Below are 16789 nucleotides of genomic sequence, written 5' to 3'. Positions count from 1 at the left end.
TGTATGCACTACACAATATTAAATAGGATTGAAAGAGCTTTCATTAACTGAGTACTCTTAAATTTGTATTTTGTATCTTTAGAAAAACAAAAGATATGGGGTATCCATCCATGACACAATATCAGTACATGCACAACGAAAAAACACACACAATAAGCAAAGGAACAGTGCTTTTATTGCTGTTCTTCATCTGAAAGACACAGTGAGGCCTTCAACATGGAGCAAAAAAACTTTCACCTCACTGCAAGTTTAAGACGGCCCCTAGCACTTTAGTCTTTATGTTATTTGTTTTTATGATTTATGCCAATAGGGAGAGTCAAGCCATTTACAACACTTACTTATTACCAGCTGTAACACCCCTGTCCAAGGTAAGGGGGAGGGTTGAGCGCTCACAAACTTGTTTAACCCTGCCACATTCTTTATATGCCAGTCCAAAGTCAGGATCCTGTAATTCAGTGGTTGTCATTGGTTGCTGTCTGTCATTTTGTATTTTAGTTTATTGCTTTGTCATAAATCAGGTCCTTGGCTTTCTAATTTGAACTGTTTCATATTTTGTCTTGTTATAAATTAGGCTGTTAGTTTTCCTGTATGAATTGTTTCACATTTTTCATGTCAGGGCCTTTGTTAGCCGACTTTATGGTTACATTGGTATGGGTTTGGCTCATGGTCATAGAACGTACTATGACCTATACTAAAGTTGCTTACATCCACGTCAATTGAACTCTGATGGTCATCTAGAGTGGTTGATAGTTTCCTCATTAGAAATCATACCACCTCTCCTTATCCTTTAAAGACAATAATGTACGTGCACAGTGGTAAACAGAGTAATTTTTATATGAAAACATAGGAAAATAAGTCAGAAAAATTTGAATGGACAGCCAAAATTAAAACAATTTAATTGTATTAAAATGAATATACAATACAATTAATAAATAAATGGATTTTACATATGCGAAAAGTACAAAAAAAGCTCACTCAACATGCCCAATTTATGTGATAATATTTATGAATTATTAAAAATTAAAGACAACAATTGTAATTGTAAAAAGAATATCACAGTTTTTAGCTTATCACATGCACAAAATTGACAAAAAATCTTCTTTAAATAAAAAGAAAATAAAAAAATTCCGACATCGTGGCAAGATCTAGAATTTGAAGAAATTACATCCTTTTTCTTCAATCTGGATGTTAAATCCTAAGCTGATAGTCTGCTGATTCATTTGTACTTGTAAACTTCTTTAGATATTCTGCATTTATTGAAGTTTGACTGAAAAATAAAGGATAACAGTGAAATACATCTATGTAATAAACTCGTGGATCAAAACAACAAGGTTTTAGTTTATTAACTAATTACTTTTATGACAACCACTTTTGCTGGAAGATCAGACAAACTTTGGTGCAAAAATCAATAGTGGAGAAAGATAAGCATTTTAAAATTATTACATGTACTTGTATTTTCTCGAATTTTCCTTTGATCTTTCTCTGTGATCATTTTCCATTTCAAACTACAGTATTCAACTGATATTTGTTTTTCGCTTAGATTAGAATATGATGGTGTTATTAATGTTGCCTCGGTAAATAGGTATGAATAGATTGTATATGGTCTTTCAACTGGAGGAAGATTCTTGGCTACATGTCATCTCAAGGCTCTTGCCCATCAATGAGTTAGTAGTTATAAATATGGGATGACTAGATCAAAAATCAATGCAACAGCCCTAACTATAAGTAGACTGGAATTTTGTGAAAGTTTTAAGTATCATCTTTCCAGACTTGAACAAAAACTGTCATTCATTTTAGATTCACCTGTCCATTATCGTTTCAAAAATATGTTTTTTCTGGACCAACAAGGATATATAATAAATATGCAGCTATCTACAACTTCTGATAAGGACTGTTTCCTTTTAACATACATGGTACTCAGGGAAAGCATGTTCAAAATTGGGTAACAACTTATAGAGGTAAATTTAGAATTTTACTAACATTTTTACTGTTCTTGACACCCACCCATACTTGATATTTCAAAGTGCCTTTCATGGGTCTCATGTATGTGTTTATGAAACAGCTATTTAATAATCAAACAAACTTTTTTAATTACAAAATCTGAATACTACCATTATATTAATAATGAATGATACATCTAGCTTTCTTTTCTGAAAAATATTATCAAACATTTGTTACTAAAAATACTTACGACCTATAGACCTTGGTTGCCTCCCTTATACTTCGCTGAGTATTGCTTTCATATGGAAATTCTGCTGTAGAATACGTTTTTCTTGGAGACTGGCACTGGTGGGTACTGTAGGATTTTGCCTAATAAGATACAATTTTAATTTTAAATACATATAACCGTCAACTAATTCAAGTTTAAATCAATTATGACCATGGTTTTTGAAACTTTTTAAAATTTGAATGTGAAAATTTGTCATATGATACATATTAGTACTACTTCTGCATAATAGAAATGCCTAAGTGTGTTTTCAAAATATTCTATAAAGATTAAAATGACAATCTATTCTTAACTGCTTTATAGAATACTTAATAAGTTCATTATTATATTAGGTGCACCCCTTGAGGAGAATTGAACCTTAGATTCTACTCTTAGTTTTTTATGCTCTTAATTTCTTAAGAAATATATTCATCCTTGTTTATGCCATGCTCAAATCCATTTAAATATTTAAGTACCAGTAAACTGTATGAAAGGGGTTCATGGTCATGTAGTATCCTGGCCGTGGGGTTGGCCTAAAGAAGATATACAATGTATTCCATTCTCTTTTTTACTTTGAACGGCATGCAATAAAGTGCTATGTAATATTTTATCATATTTTACTATATAATTGACATTACATGTATTATAATTTGAAAAAGACATGCCTATAATTGCCTACATACACTTTATTTGAACTTTGGTGGATAGTTGTATCATTGGCAATCATACCTCATCTCCTTATTTTTATGTATAATAATTAGCCTTAAAATACACATGTATGATAAACAGAAATACTAATTGAGTGCTCATTTTGCCTATTTCTTATATGGCCACAGACCACAATTAAATTCTCTATTAGTTCTTTATAACGTTTTGTTTCATTAAAAAAATTGCACCGATTCTTTTTGTCAAATATTTTGTGTGTGTAAAGTACAGTACTAGTCCAAACATATATCCAACATTCAGAAAAATTGCTCCCCAGTATCTTACAAATTTAGCCAATACACATCCATACCCCTAAAGACAAATGCAAGTCAAGAGATGTTCCGAAAACTGTAAATATCACCTTTTTGCACCTGGCCTAATCACTCTTTCCATATCAAAATCAGTTAAAATACAACATCCAAAAGTTTATTTCACCTCTCTTCTTTCATTTCCATCCAAAAAAAACTAAGAAATGAGTGAGGAAGGGAAAGAAAAAAAATTAAGAAAAAATACACTAATTAAAAGGAACTATATTCATGGACAACGAAAAGCGGGATCATTAATTGTGGTCTGGGACCATATGATAGACAAAGAACTTAACTAAAAACCTTTTTAGTGTTATAAAATAGGCGGTAGATACCAAGGAGACATTCAAAAGATAAAGATTCATATCAAAATATTCAATATATGATGAAAAAGAAATGATAATGGTATATCAATTCACAACCACTATATACACAAGACAAAACTGAAAAAAGGAACAGAGTTGTAAATGTCTACTGGTACTGTAAATTCAGAAATTATTGTGAGGTTTTTATTAGTGTGAATAATGCTGGGTGAATATCGCAATATATATTCATATATCTGTATGCAGATTTTCCTAAAATCGCAATAATTAACATGATTAATCTTGCATTTATGTCCATTTTTCAAAAATCGCAATAATAAATGCGCACAAAAATTTCTGAATTTACAGTATATATTCTTGACACCAGTTGTGGTGTTGCTTCATGATCACAGGTTTTCATATAAATCTGCTGTAAACTATTTTATAATATCAATAATATGGTGCAAAGTTACAAAATATCAAAGCTTACAAAATGCATGAGAGGTGCATTCAAACATTTCCACCAGTATTTAACAATGATCAAAGATCAGAAGGATATTTAAATATACTTAAAAAAACAATACAAATACAGGGTTTAGACTTGAGTCACTGTGTATGATTATTTGAAATTACACACTATAGGCAGATATAAAAAATAAATTACAAATCAATATTTCAAGCTTCAGACCAAACGTAAAATCCTTCTCTTTCTTAGAATCCATGAAAACTTCTGAGAAAAGTTTTCTAGCCAAGGTCTTTTGGATAGATGAACTGATGGATAGAGTTAAGCAGTTACAAGACCTGCTTTAGCTGTTGGGATCAACTCTGGTGTGCTGGTAATAATAGATAAACTGTTTGCTTTAAAACGCAGAACAATGACCAACATTCTTAGCAACTGTGATCATTAAAACGTCACAAACATGTAATATGTCATTAATTTTAATTTAGCCATCACAAAGATGCAATATTAAAGAAAATCATATTACTTTTGTTAAAATTATAAAATTTTAATTATTATATATACATGTATATCATAAAATTATGTACCAGGATGGAGCAACCATACTTAAACAAGCAAATCTTAGTTAAACACTGACTCAACAATTTTACTACTGGATTACGACATTTCACACATACATTTTGTAACAACATGCCTTTTTAATTGACAATTTAAAACCAGTTAACCACATATCCTAGCCGTGTTGTTTGTCTGAGTCATGTTTGGTTGCATATATAATTAGCTAACATGAACATCTATTGTTTGTCAATCACATTGCCCAGTGGTATCATGGTTGTACAGTTGCCTCTAGTGCTGGATGACATATGTTTAATCCCCCATCAGGTCTAGCCAAAGACTTAATACATTGTTATAATTTGGTATTTACTTTTCTGTTGAGCACATCCCATTTACAAGTGAGAGAAAATATGTTGGAATAATGTGCTAGGTTAAAGTAAAACACCCTCCGACGAACTATCACACTGTGAGCTTGCACTAGAATGGGCATTCGATTATTTCATTACCTATTGATTGATTGATTGGTGTTTAACGCCACTTTCAACACTATTGTGCTATTTCGTAGCAGTCAGTTTTTATTGGTGAAGGAAGCCGGAGTGCCAGGAGAGAACCACTGACCTTCAGTAGGAAAACTGACAATCCTAGTCAATTAAGATTGGAGTCGAGTGCACTGGCCCTGTGCAGGATTCGAACTAACAACCTCAGTGTTGACTGGCTAGTGATACAGTAGTTTGACTACTTAGACCACTCGGCCACCGAAGCCCCTCATTACCTATCATTTCACCACCACTGACCAACAAAAACATAAGAATAATACAATTCAACATTGGTATCTTATCTTAACTGTCATTTGACCTATATCAACTAAACAGAAACAAGTTTTCTCACTGACTGCAGAGTGATACTGTGGATTCATTTATTTTCAAGGGTACCAATTTTCGTGGATTAAGGAAAACTTACAAGTTCGTGGATATTTAATTTCATGGTTTTTGACAATGTCTGCATACAAGCCTATAGTAAATTTGCCATTCGTTGAACTTTTAATTTCGTGGTTAACATATAACCACGAAATCTACAAAAATTGGTACCAACGAATAATAATGAATCCACAGTAGTATAAAACTCTACATAAAAGGTCCTTTTTTAGCTCAACAAAGGCAATCATTGACCAATAAATCCATACAGGAAACTTATAAACCAGGAGATTTCAATGCCATTTCATTAAAGGAACTTTCTAAAATTATGAATACTATGACTTGCACATTTTACATATATTTGTTATTACAAAAGAGCATTATTAAATTACTTCTATATACAAAGATTTAAACAAACATTCTACCTTACGAGCAGAATACAGCGTGATGCCAGGTGTAGGTTCTGAATTATGGTAAGCCTAAGATAGATATATATGCACATTTAAAACACTTTGTCCATCAATCGTCTTAACTGTACCCCAATTTTTACCTATTATGTCTTTTTGTTTTGATCACACATTGTTGTCAACATAATGGAATTCTATGTGACTGTCATACAAGTGAGAAGTTTAGCTAGCTATAAAACCAGGTTTAATCCACTATTTTCTACATAAGGAAACGTCTGTACCTAGTTAGGAATATGATAGTTGTTTTCCATTCGTTTGATGTGTTTGAGCTTTTGATTTTGCCATTTGAGGACTTTACATTTTAAATTTTCCTTGGAGTTCTGTATTTATTTTTGTTATTTTACTTTTTAGCTTATATTTTGAAATTTTTTTTTCTTCTTCATATGTATATTTAAACTACATTTAAAAAGGTCATTAAAATTTAAAGATTAAAAAGATTAATTATTGTGGGTCTCTTTATTTTCATTGGTACCTATTTCTTTTAAATTATGGAGGAATTGTACTTATGTGGACATTTGATTTTGTGGTTTGAACAAACTTCATATAAGCCTACAGGTAAATCTTTTGGTTAAACATCCGTCACCTCTATACATGGAAATTAGAAACCCTCTTATAATTATGAATCTACAGTAGATTATGATCTTGACAAATCTTCCTGTGGACTGTTTCTGGTGATCTTGCACATTAAAATTCAGTCACAGCATGTAGACTGGGTTCATATTCAAAGCAAAAAAAAACTTAAAAGTTGGTATATCCACTCAGCATGAGGTAAAGACTGATGGGTTCAAAATTAAAAATAAGATGTCTGGAGAGGGTGAAATGTCATCCAGTGGATAGTGTTATTGTGTGAACTAGTGTAGCAAAAAACAGGTTTCATTTTCATATTACATAAACATGTTTAGTGTGATGTCCATTTTCTTTGAACCAGTGAACATTTTTGTTTAGGGGCCAGCTAAAGCCCCCCTCCGGGTGTGGGATTTTCTAGCTGTGTTGAAGACCCATTGGTGGCCTTGAGTTGTGTTTTGCTCTTTGGTCGAGTTGTTGTCTCTTTGACAAATTTCCCGTTCCATTCTCAATTTTATCTCACACTGATATATGCATGTGCATGTGATATTTGCCACTTGTTCTTAAACAGTTGTTCATCCATTTTAAATATCTTCGAACTTTTTTTTTCTTCAATTTTTCATTTTAACAGTGAACTTTTGCTAATTGCTATAGAGAGTTTGCATATGTGATATATAACATATCAGGCCAAAAGAAACCAATATTTTAAATTTAGGAGTATGATTCACCAAAGCGGTGTACAAAATTTTCCTGGAAATTAAGTAGCTCTAAATAGTAATTTTCCAGAAATCTGTGCATATTTCATTAAAATTTCCATCAATGAACAGGCCTTTAAGGAGAATAGCAGGACTCAATTCTATTAGCTGAACTATATCTCAAACATTGATGAGGAGGCAAGTGAAAAGATGCCACAAAAACTTTTTCAATGGATTAAAATACATAAATGAGCGAAAACAAACCTCATGTTACAAAAAAAAAAAAAAAAAATCATAATAATGAACAATAATTCATTATAAATGAATGAAAAATAATTCATACGCACAAGTATTCATCTAATGACTTTATACAATGATGAAAGAAAATTGCCTGCAAACAAATACACGCATTTATTCATGTTTCTTATCAAGTTTTTCAAAGCGGTGCTCCCTTTATTATCAGTTACAGCAATTACCATACATTTTATAACCAACTTTTTCAAAACAATTTAAATTTCAATCTAAATTTATCATTTCAAAAACAGAAATTAATATTGCTCCGGTGAAACACTGTATAAGTTTTAGGTGATCTTTACCTTAGTATTTTTTTACCCGAGAGAGAGTTTCACTTAAATAGCAATTTTTGTTTAAAATATTGTCTTTTTATATATAACCCTCAAGGGTTGAGACAGAATTGAACACTTGCAAAATATATTGGTTAACTGATTTAACCATGGCATCTTTTACAGAGAAAGAGTTCCACTTATTAGCAATTTCCGTTTAACATATATTGTCTTTTTATAAACAGCTCTTGACAAAATTAAAAGAGGGTGGTAAAGGGTTATTTTCGTGCAATGTGTTTTGCCATTTTTATTTCATGTGCAGCCGTGAAAAAGGTTCGTTATTCGCCGTGTTTCATGAAATCGATAAAAAGATCAACGTGCAAGAAATTTTTAATTGTTCGTTCATCGTGAAATGGAAATTTTATTTCACGTTCTTCCATGCAGATACCCTCCCTTTACGCCCCTCTTAAAACAGAACTTGCAAAAAAAAGTTGTTAACCTAAGTATGGTTTTTGCTGTAATTCATGTCTTAGCCTCTTCCAGTATATCTAATGACATGTACTCAAGTGCAAGAAATGTACTGCTTTTATCAATAGTGTATCAATAGTACAAATTGTGTTCCCTGTACCATCATACCTTCATAGATGGGAAGAACATCTCTGTCTGACATATAACATTCAATCTAGCCTAAAATATATAGTCAGTGCTTTTTGTAAATATGATCATCTTTATATTTCTAGTCTGGTACCGTTCTTGTGATCCAGGAGGGGGTGGGGTAACTTTGCTACCCATGATGACCAAGATTTGGTTTTTAGTGCCATCTGAAACAGCGTATTTGGTCATCTATATATTCAGTGCAATTATCTCCCGGAAGGTAATATCACCCCAAATTTTTCTGAACAGCAAAGATTCTTTTAGTGGTGTTTTCATTGATATATATTATACAGAAGACACCATTGATATACATGTACTGTCATGGGTATCTGAAAAAAATGGATCTTTTAAAATTTAAAAAAATTACCTAGTTATTCCAGCATTGTAGATCTAATTAACCTTTGATTCAAAAACTAATTACTTACCTTGAGTCTTATTTCTTTAGCCATATGTTCTAGGTCTTTAGTCATTTCCTTCTTGTTCTGTTTACCTGGAGTTAATGTTAAGGTCTGGAAGAAAAATGTATAGAAAATAGTATAAGGGAGACAATTTGAATTCTATTAGGAATAATATATATAGGAAACAAAGACAGTATTACAGAAGAAAATTGTAATGCTTGACAATCTTTCTAAATATTGACTGGAGTTCTTGAGATGTAGGGACCTCCATACCGAGTGGTCTCAGTAGTTCAACTACTGAAAGAGGTGTTAAACACCAATCAATTTTGAAGTGCATCTTGTAATAGAATTTTCCAAGGCTTTTTTCACCAGAAAAGTGGTAATATATTTTACCAAACTGAATCAATAATTAATAAATTTGTGTTTTTTCACAGGTAAAGTTTGTTATGTAATATTTTCCACCAAAAATACCTTATATTATAAACCGTAATTTTTTATATATAAATTGAAAAAATAACAAGAATGTGTCCATAGTACACAGATGCCCCACTAGCACTATCATTTTCTATGTTCAGTGGATCGTGAAATTGGGGTCAAAACTCTAATTTGGCATTAAAATTAGAAAGATCACATCATAGGGAACATGTGTACTAAGTTTCAAGCTGATTGGACTTCAACTTCATCAAAAACTACCTTGACCAAAAACTTTAACCTGAAGCGGGACAGACAGACGGATCCGATGCACAGACCGAAAAACATAATGCCCCTCTACTATCGTAGGTGGGGCATAAAAATGTTCTGTTAAAACTGGACACGTCTAATGCAATAATTAAAAGAAAACACACATTATTTTTTTACCTGATCAGTTATTCTTATACATGTAAGTTAAAGAAAGGAAAATTTGGAAAAATTATGTACAGTCAACTGATTTTTATACTTTGTTCCTATGTTGATGTCACATTCTTTATGCCACATTCTTTGTGTGCCTGTCCTAAGTCAGGAGCCTGTAGTTCAGTGGTTGTCGTTGGTTCATGTCTGTCATATTTGTTTTTCGTAAATTGTTTTGCTATGAATTAGGCCCTTAGTTTTCTCGTTTGAATTGTTTCACATTTTTCATGTCTGGGTCTTTTATAGCCGACTATATGGTATGGGTCTTTCTCATTTACATCCACTTCTTTTGAACTCTGGTTGAAAGTTGTCTCATAGGCAATCATACCACATTTCCTTTTTATAACAAGATAACCTCACTTATAAGGTCAGTTTTCTTTGGTCTCGAGGGTGACCTTATATACAGGTAAATTGATTGTATAATGTAAACTATACCTTCCAGTTGATAAATTCATAACTATGAGGATCATGTGGGGCTGGTAGTCCTATTTTCATCTTCTTTACTTCATGATAAACTGTGATTAAAAAAAAAAACTATTTTACAAGTTTATATCCATATAACAAAACTCGTAACTGCTAGTATTATTTCTATTACAAAAAATAGATAAAATAAAAAACAGTGATATCAAAAACAAATTCTCTCAGTATTACAGTAGTAAATCTATAGTTTAAAAACGTATGTATTCATTATTTCTATTACAAAAAATAGATAAAATAAAAAAAGTGATATCAAAAACAAATTCACTAAGTATTACAGTAGTAAATCTATAGTTTAAAAAAGTACATGTATGTATTCATTATTTAAATATGAATAAAAAGGAGATGAGAGGAGTTCATTTTTATAAGTACAATCATATATATTAATTGGGAAATTGGAATATTATATACATGTACTTACAGTGGTTGTAGGATTTTTCATAATCAAACATCAAATCTGCCAAACTCTGAAATTACAGTGTTAACATATATATCAGTGGAGGATTTAGGGGGAGACAGAAAGTGTACCCCTTTTGATTGGAAAATTTATGAATTTTTGGAAATGCAATCATCCAAAAAAATGTTGCCTTACTCTGCTCGAACAAAATGTAAGTTATCAGCAATTACGCCCCCTTTCATAAATCCTGGTTCCATCCATGTAATGTATATCCTTACAGATCCTAATTCACATTTCAACTAATTCTATACATTACATTGTTCATTCTATCTGACAACGGGGTGTTTTATTGGAGTCAACTAACTCTTAGTACTACAAGAACAATCTGAAAGTGTTGTAAGGGTGTCATTCAATACATAGTTTTCCATTGATGTATTTTGTGTATTTCCTTTGGCAACCTGGTAAAAACTTAGAGGACATAATAGTTGATTTTCTTCATATATGACTAACCATGTAAAACAAACTTACTAGTTGGTAGTGATGAATAATACCAGGCTTAAACAAACAGTTGAGAAAACAACTTTTTCTACAGTCTACTTATCAATAGTAAACAAGTTGAAACTGATTGATTGAATGAAAAAGATTGTATATGTTGACTTCAAACAGAGTCAAAGAGAAATAACTCTACCTTAAATTATAAAAATGTAAAACTACCTATCAAAATCAGTTAACTCAATGCAGATGGACAGCAATAATCCTTATAGATAAGTTAAATGAACATTTAAAAAAAAAAAAGACATGCAGTGTGTAGATGAAAATGAAACTTTATTATTGTGAACCAATTAAATGATACTTTTCCACAGATTCACTTGAAGGTTACCTGTTGATTCAAACTTTTGCAAGTTCTTTTGTCCCATTGAATAAATACAATAGCTTTTGTTCTCTGTGTAGTTTATTCACTGGGACCTTTAAATTTCTTCTATGAGAAATCTATCACTCATTGATTAATTTACCTGAGTAAAAAAATTATCTTATAAATAGGCAAAATTACATGTTTTATATTCAAAAACTACATGTGAAGTCATATTTGTTCAATATTAATAATATATTTTTAATCTGTTACATGTAAACAGTGATTCAGTTGATTTCTGACAAAACTTTCAACATTGTTCCTATTTAAATTTGTTTTTTTTTTGTGTTTGACAAATAAAAACTGGAAAATTATGATGCTCAAATTAAGGCCTTCTTAAAAGTATTCTATTACTAAACAAAAACAAAAAATGCAAATTTCAATAGGAACAATGCTAAAAATTTTCTCAGAAATCAACTTTTTATGATTAAATCAGTGTTTATGTTGAACAGATTGAAAATATATTATTAATATTGAATAAACACAACATCACATGCAGTTTTTGAGTATAAAAAATGTAATTTTGTCTGTTTATAAGATAATTTTTTTACTCAGGCAAATTAATCAATGAGTGATAGATTTCTCCTTGAAGAAATTTAAAGGTCCCAGTGAATAAACTACACAGGGAACAATAGCTATTGTATTTATTCAATGGGACAAAAGAACTTGCAAAAGTTTAAATCGACAGGTAACCTTCAAGTGAATCTGTGGAAAAGTATCATTTGGTTTGCAATAATTCTTATGCATCTGAAGCTTGTTGATTATTAAATGTATTTCAATATACCTTGAAAACTAGAGGTTTATACATAAGTTCCTCACGTCGACTCATCCCTATGGTGCCCCATCTCCCGCTGTAATATATTCCTAATACAACATGACGGTGAACGTTTCCATTAAATACACTTTTAAAACTGATAGGAAATCTCTCAACTCCAAGCATGCCATTGGTAAGAAAACTGGTATAGATAAGGAATCTATTATGATATCAAAGATTGTTTTAAAATACTGAGGCTAAGGTTCCAAAAACTAAGTGGTGGAATCTTTGAAGAAACACTCATGGTACAATTATGCAACCAGAGAAAGCTAGGTCATACATGTTTTATTGGCAATATATACAGAAAAATAATATTTACATGTATCTCCCTTTGTTAAACAAAAATTTCTATGTTTAAAACAAAAATAAGAATATGTGGTTAATGATTGCCAATGAGACAACTGTCAAAAGACCAAATGAAAAAGATGTAAACAAGTTCAGAATTATTGATATAATTTTTATCACATTTATTTTTTGTAAATAGTATTCAAATCAAATTTGTTTGGTTAATTATTACTCTTTCCATAGGCATGTCAAAACTACCTGGAATATTTTTGCCATGTTTGAGGTTATATGATTTAAGACATTTCTGTATATTTAAGTTTCTTTCCCTTTTTAACTAATGATGATCTCCAAATCCAGATTGGTTTACAGAACACAAGTAATTTTTTTTTAAACTGTTAATGTTAATTCACAGTGATGTCTGAATTTCTGAATTTTGAATGTAATCAAAATACATCTATCATGTCTATAGTATTTAATTTTGTCATCCTAATTTTGTTTCTTACAATGCATGGTCTTCATTCCAATAAGAGATATTTTAAATAAGGATACATTCCAAGAATAATGGCTTCCAAACATTTAATTGGTAAGGATTCTTTTATCATTTCTCTGGCCAAATCCATTAATCTACAAAAGAATAATTGAGAAGTTGTGTGCAATTAAGCTATACCATAAATCACTGATATAATATTTAACTTTAATAAGTATTTTAGTTTCAAATCGTTTTGGAATTGTTCATTTTTTTCAAATTTTTTATCTGTACTGTAGCAGTTTTAAAATTTGTAATTATTGCTTCAATCAAATACTTATAGCTTGTTCAGCTGACTTTACCTGAGTAATTTTGATTTCAACTTTAACAAGACATTTTTGTAAATTTTACTTTTTCAGTATGGTGTTTTGTGTTTTTTTTTCCCTTATTCGTGGCATTGTTGGTTCTTCTTCACTTGTGTATCTTCTTACTTTTTAAGTTTGCTTTTTATAAAATAAAAATAGAATTAAATACTTACAATAAAAGCAGTTAACACATGTGTGCATAGACTAAGTTGTAACAATGACTCTCACGCTTATTACATTGCTACAGGAGTTTGAGGTTTTGCTCTGAATTATTTTCTAGATGTAGAATGTTTGTGAATGAGATAATTTTTCGTGCTTATAATATTTGAATTAATCATAACTAATTTAAGATCTATTTAGTGCTCATTTGGATAAAGTTTAAATGAATTTTTCTGTTGCTCACTTACCCAGATATTGGTCTGTTTTTTCTGACTTCATAAAACTGAGTTCCAGTGTGATTATACCTTTTAGTTAAGAAAAAACAATAAATTTTTTGTTTATTGTTAAAAGATCGAGGTATGTGAATATGAGGGCTATTGAGGCAAAAGTGAGTGATAATTTAGGTTCTGCCTGGATGGAGTGTTGGAGCTCATTTTTGTATTCTATAATTTTTTTGTCATCCTCTATTCTATATATTTCAAAAACCCATTATCTTCGACTCTTTTTTTTTTTGTTGCTTATTTTTCTCTAGGCTTAATTTTTTGGCCCTTTTATCTCTATATTTTCCCCATTATTCTCTATTACACACATTATTAATGTGTATGTAAAACTCCATACAGAGGGAAGCTAGTAACCCTTTATTATAATTGTTTTCCTTATTAAACACACATGAATCTACACACTCTTCTCTCTTAAATAAATAATTTATGGGATAAAGCCAGATTTAAATATGACTTGAAGAAAATACCCCTCTTTGTATCATTTGCAAAGAGTGGTGAAAAAATAGTGAAGACGTCATCCATTAATTGATAACACGATATCAGAAACCCAAAAAATAACTGGGTACTGGCAGTTGTTTGCAAACCAGCAAATTTTACTGTACTTTTACTATTCAATATAGATATTTCTCATTGTTGAAGGCTGTATTGTGACCTACATTGTACATGTATAATTGCAAATATCTATGTCAAATTGGTCTCATTGGCAATCACAATACAAAGATCTCCTTATTTCATAATAGTGGTCAAAGTTTTATCCTAAAAAGTTTTAACAGTAGATACATTAAGGGAAATTTACATGCATGATCTCATACATGTATGTTTACACATTTTAGCATAATTCATACTTTCTAAGCCTTTTAAGGACAAAATGTACAATGAATATTTATTTTTTAATGTGTTTGTTTTCCCTGTAGTTTTATAGTTAAATTTCCTTTCCTTCTTAAAATATATAACTGAAAATATTATCATTAACAAGCTATATATATTCAATAAATTGATCAAAAGATACTGTAGATTCCTCATGTAATTCTGTACTTTTTCAATTCTCTCTGACACTGGTGTTGAAGATGGAAAATTGATTGGTGGTGGTTGAAATGGAACCTAAAATATATATATATATATGTATATGAACACTATAATATACCTGAAATAGATCCCAAAGTATCACAATTATTGAATGGCAAAGAGAACAAATGTATATTAAGAAGCTGTCACTTGTAAATGTTGTATTTACAGCAAGAAAATGTGACAAAACAGGTTATGGGCACAGATGCAAGATTATAATTATTTTTTACAGTATTTTTAATTTGTTTATTTTCTAACTACATGTACATGTATCAAACTACATGTACTGTTACTTTAATATGAGAGACCATTGACATTGCTTAAAAAATATGAATGGAAAGTCTTTTAGATGTGAAAAGTCAGTTTGCGATCTTTCGCTTTGGACGCCTGAAATTTATGAAGTGTTGTTTTCATTTTTTTCAGCACAGTGCAAGCACCAGAATCATTTAATACCCCTGAAATTAGTCTCCATCAGCGTCTAGTGGACTAATTACATTCAAATAGAAATCCAGTCCTTACATGTAGCAAGGTAGAAGAAGAAGATTAAACTTACTTAGTCATTTTATACATTTCTAAAATTTCTGGTCTACAACAGAAAAGTACTTGATAAATTCATCTACATGTATATTTTACACATACTTGTGGCAAATCTCCACTGTTTCTGATCTTCCGTACCATGTCAAAACTGTCTGGGTGAATTTTAGCTACATGGTCCCACATGCGTTCCCATGTTTTATTGTCAATTGGAAATCCGCTCTTATTTACCCAAAACAATACTCCATTTTCTTCTTGAACATCCTCTTCTCCATTACGTGACTTTGAACTTTTCACTGTTTTTACCCTAATAGTAATACATTCATCATCATCCTTTTCTTTTTTAACTATCGAATCTGTATGAGACATTCTGTCTTTAACCTTAGATGACATGAGATTAAAACCACTTTTTTCTCACAAAAGATCTAAGTATTTGCTCCATAAAGGAACAAGTAACACTAACAGAGTCAACAGGTTAAGTTATTCTGATATTTTCAATAATCTTCGTGTTTTATTATTCTCTCCGTCTGTCATTTTCATGTACGGTTAAACAAACCATATGATGCATCTTTTCCTTATACAAATCTTGCAATTTTTATGTGTATTCTCTATTTAGTCCAAGTTAATAAAACCGATGGAACTCAAAAACTGAAATACTGCAGACTTTTTTGTTTACATTGTTGTCAATGATCAACGTCAGTAAAATCTTAGAATTATATTTTAAAATTAGTAACGTAAAGCGTTTTTATGACCTACAAAATAAAATAAAATTTCACTAAATACGCTGAAACAGTTATTAATGGCAACGCACCAAAATGTTATCATATTTTTTTTCCAGACTTGAACATAATCGATAATAACAACATTACAATAACAAGTTTTTGAGGCCCTCCGTATCCAAACTCTTCCAAATTTGTGTGTTATTATCTTACCTGACCATTCTCTATTCCCGTCCTACCCTCGACAAGGATACGTCTGATAAACTGGTATCGGGTCCGTTCGCCCTAATTACATGTTCGCCCTGGGTTCGTTCACCCTGAGTCCGTTCGCCCATAGAGTCCGTTCGCCCTGGGTCCGTTCGCCCTAATTTTAATAAAAAAAAAATAATATTAGTGGTTTAATTTAAAGTTTTGTAATCTTATTCAGATATTTAAATGGTAAATATTAAACAATATATCTCCAAATTCATGAATAAACATTGAAATTAAAAAAAAAAGGTTTTTGTTTTGAAGCATTAATCAGGCTAGTAATTGGCTTCATTGTTACATTTGTTTTTATTCAGAATTACTTTTAATGACTGTTGATTGTATATAAACTCATCATAGATACCAAGATTGAAACTTTGTACGCCAGACACACG

At 30.8% G+C, this 16789-nt stretch overlaps 1 protein-coding gene across 3 annotated transcripts; it reads right to left on the bottom strand.

The window, feature by feature from the left end:
* Positions 1-879: 879 nt before the first annotated feature.
* Positions 880-16121, bottom strand: LOC127739066 (tubulinyl-Tyr carboxypeptidase 2-like). Of its 3 annotated transcripts, none has more exons than XM_052250638.1 (11): positions 15535-16121; positions 14840-14931; positions 13798-13854; positions 13109-13183; positions 12245-12416; positions 10575-10620; positions 10112-10191; positions 8816-8899; positions 8373-8423; positions 2192-2310; positions 880-1267 (listed from the first exon to the last, which is right to left on the bottom strand). In XM_052250638.1, exons 1-11 carry the CDS (start codon positions 15820-15822, stop codon positions 1189-1191), a joined length of 1143 nt encoding a protein of 380 aa, XP_052106598.1. In that variant the 5' UTR covers positions 15823-16121; the 3' UTR covers positions 880-1188. The 3 variants fall into 3 exon arrangements, with proteins under 3 accessions (XP_052106598.1, XP_052106597.1, XP_052106599.1); XM_052250637.1 differs by lacking the exon at positions 8373-8423 and adding an exon at positions 5873-5926; XM_052250639.1 differs by lacking the exon at positions 8373-8423.
* Between the last annotated feature and the right edge of the window lie 668 nt (positions 16122-16789).

The sequence above is a fragment of the Mytilus californianus genome, unplaced genomic scaffold (assembly GCF_021869535.1).
Source record: "Mytilus californianus isolate M0D057914Y unplaced genomic scaffold, xbMytCali1.0.p SCAF_4, whole genome shotgun sequence".
Classification (NCBI taxonomy): Eukaryota; Metazoa; Mollusca; class Bivalvia; order Mytilida; family Mytilidae; genus Mytilus; species Mytilus californianus.
Note: the sequence above shows the minus strand (reverse complement) of the source record. Positions and strands in the feature narration are given on the sequence as shown.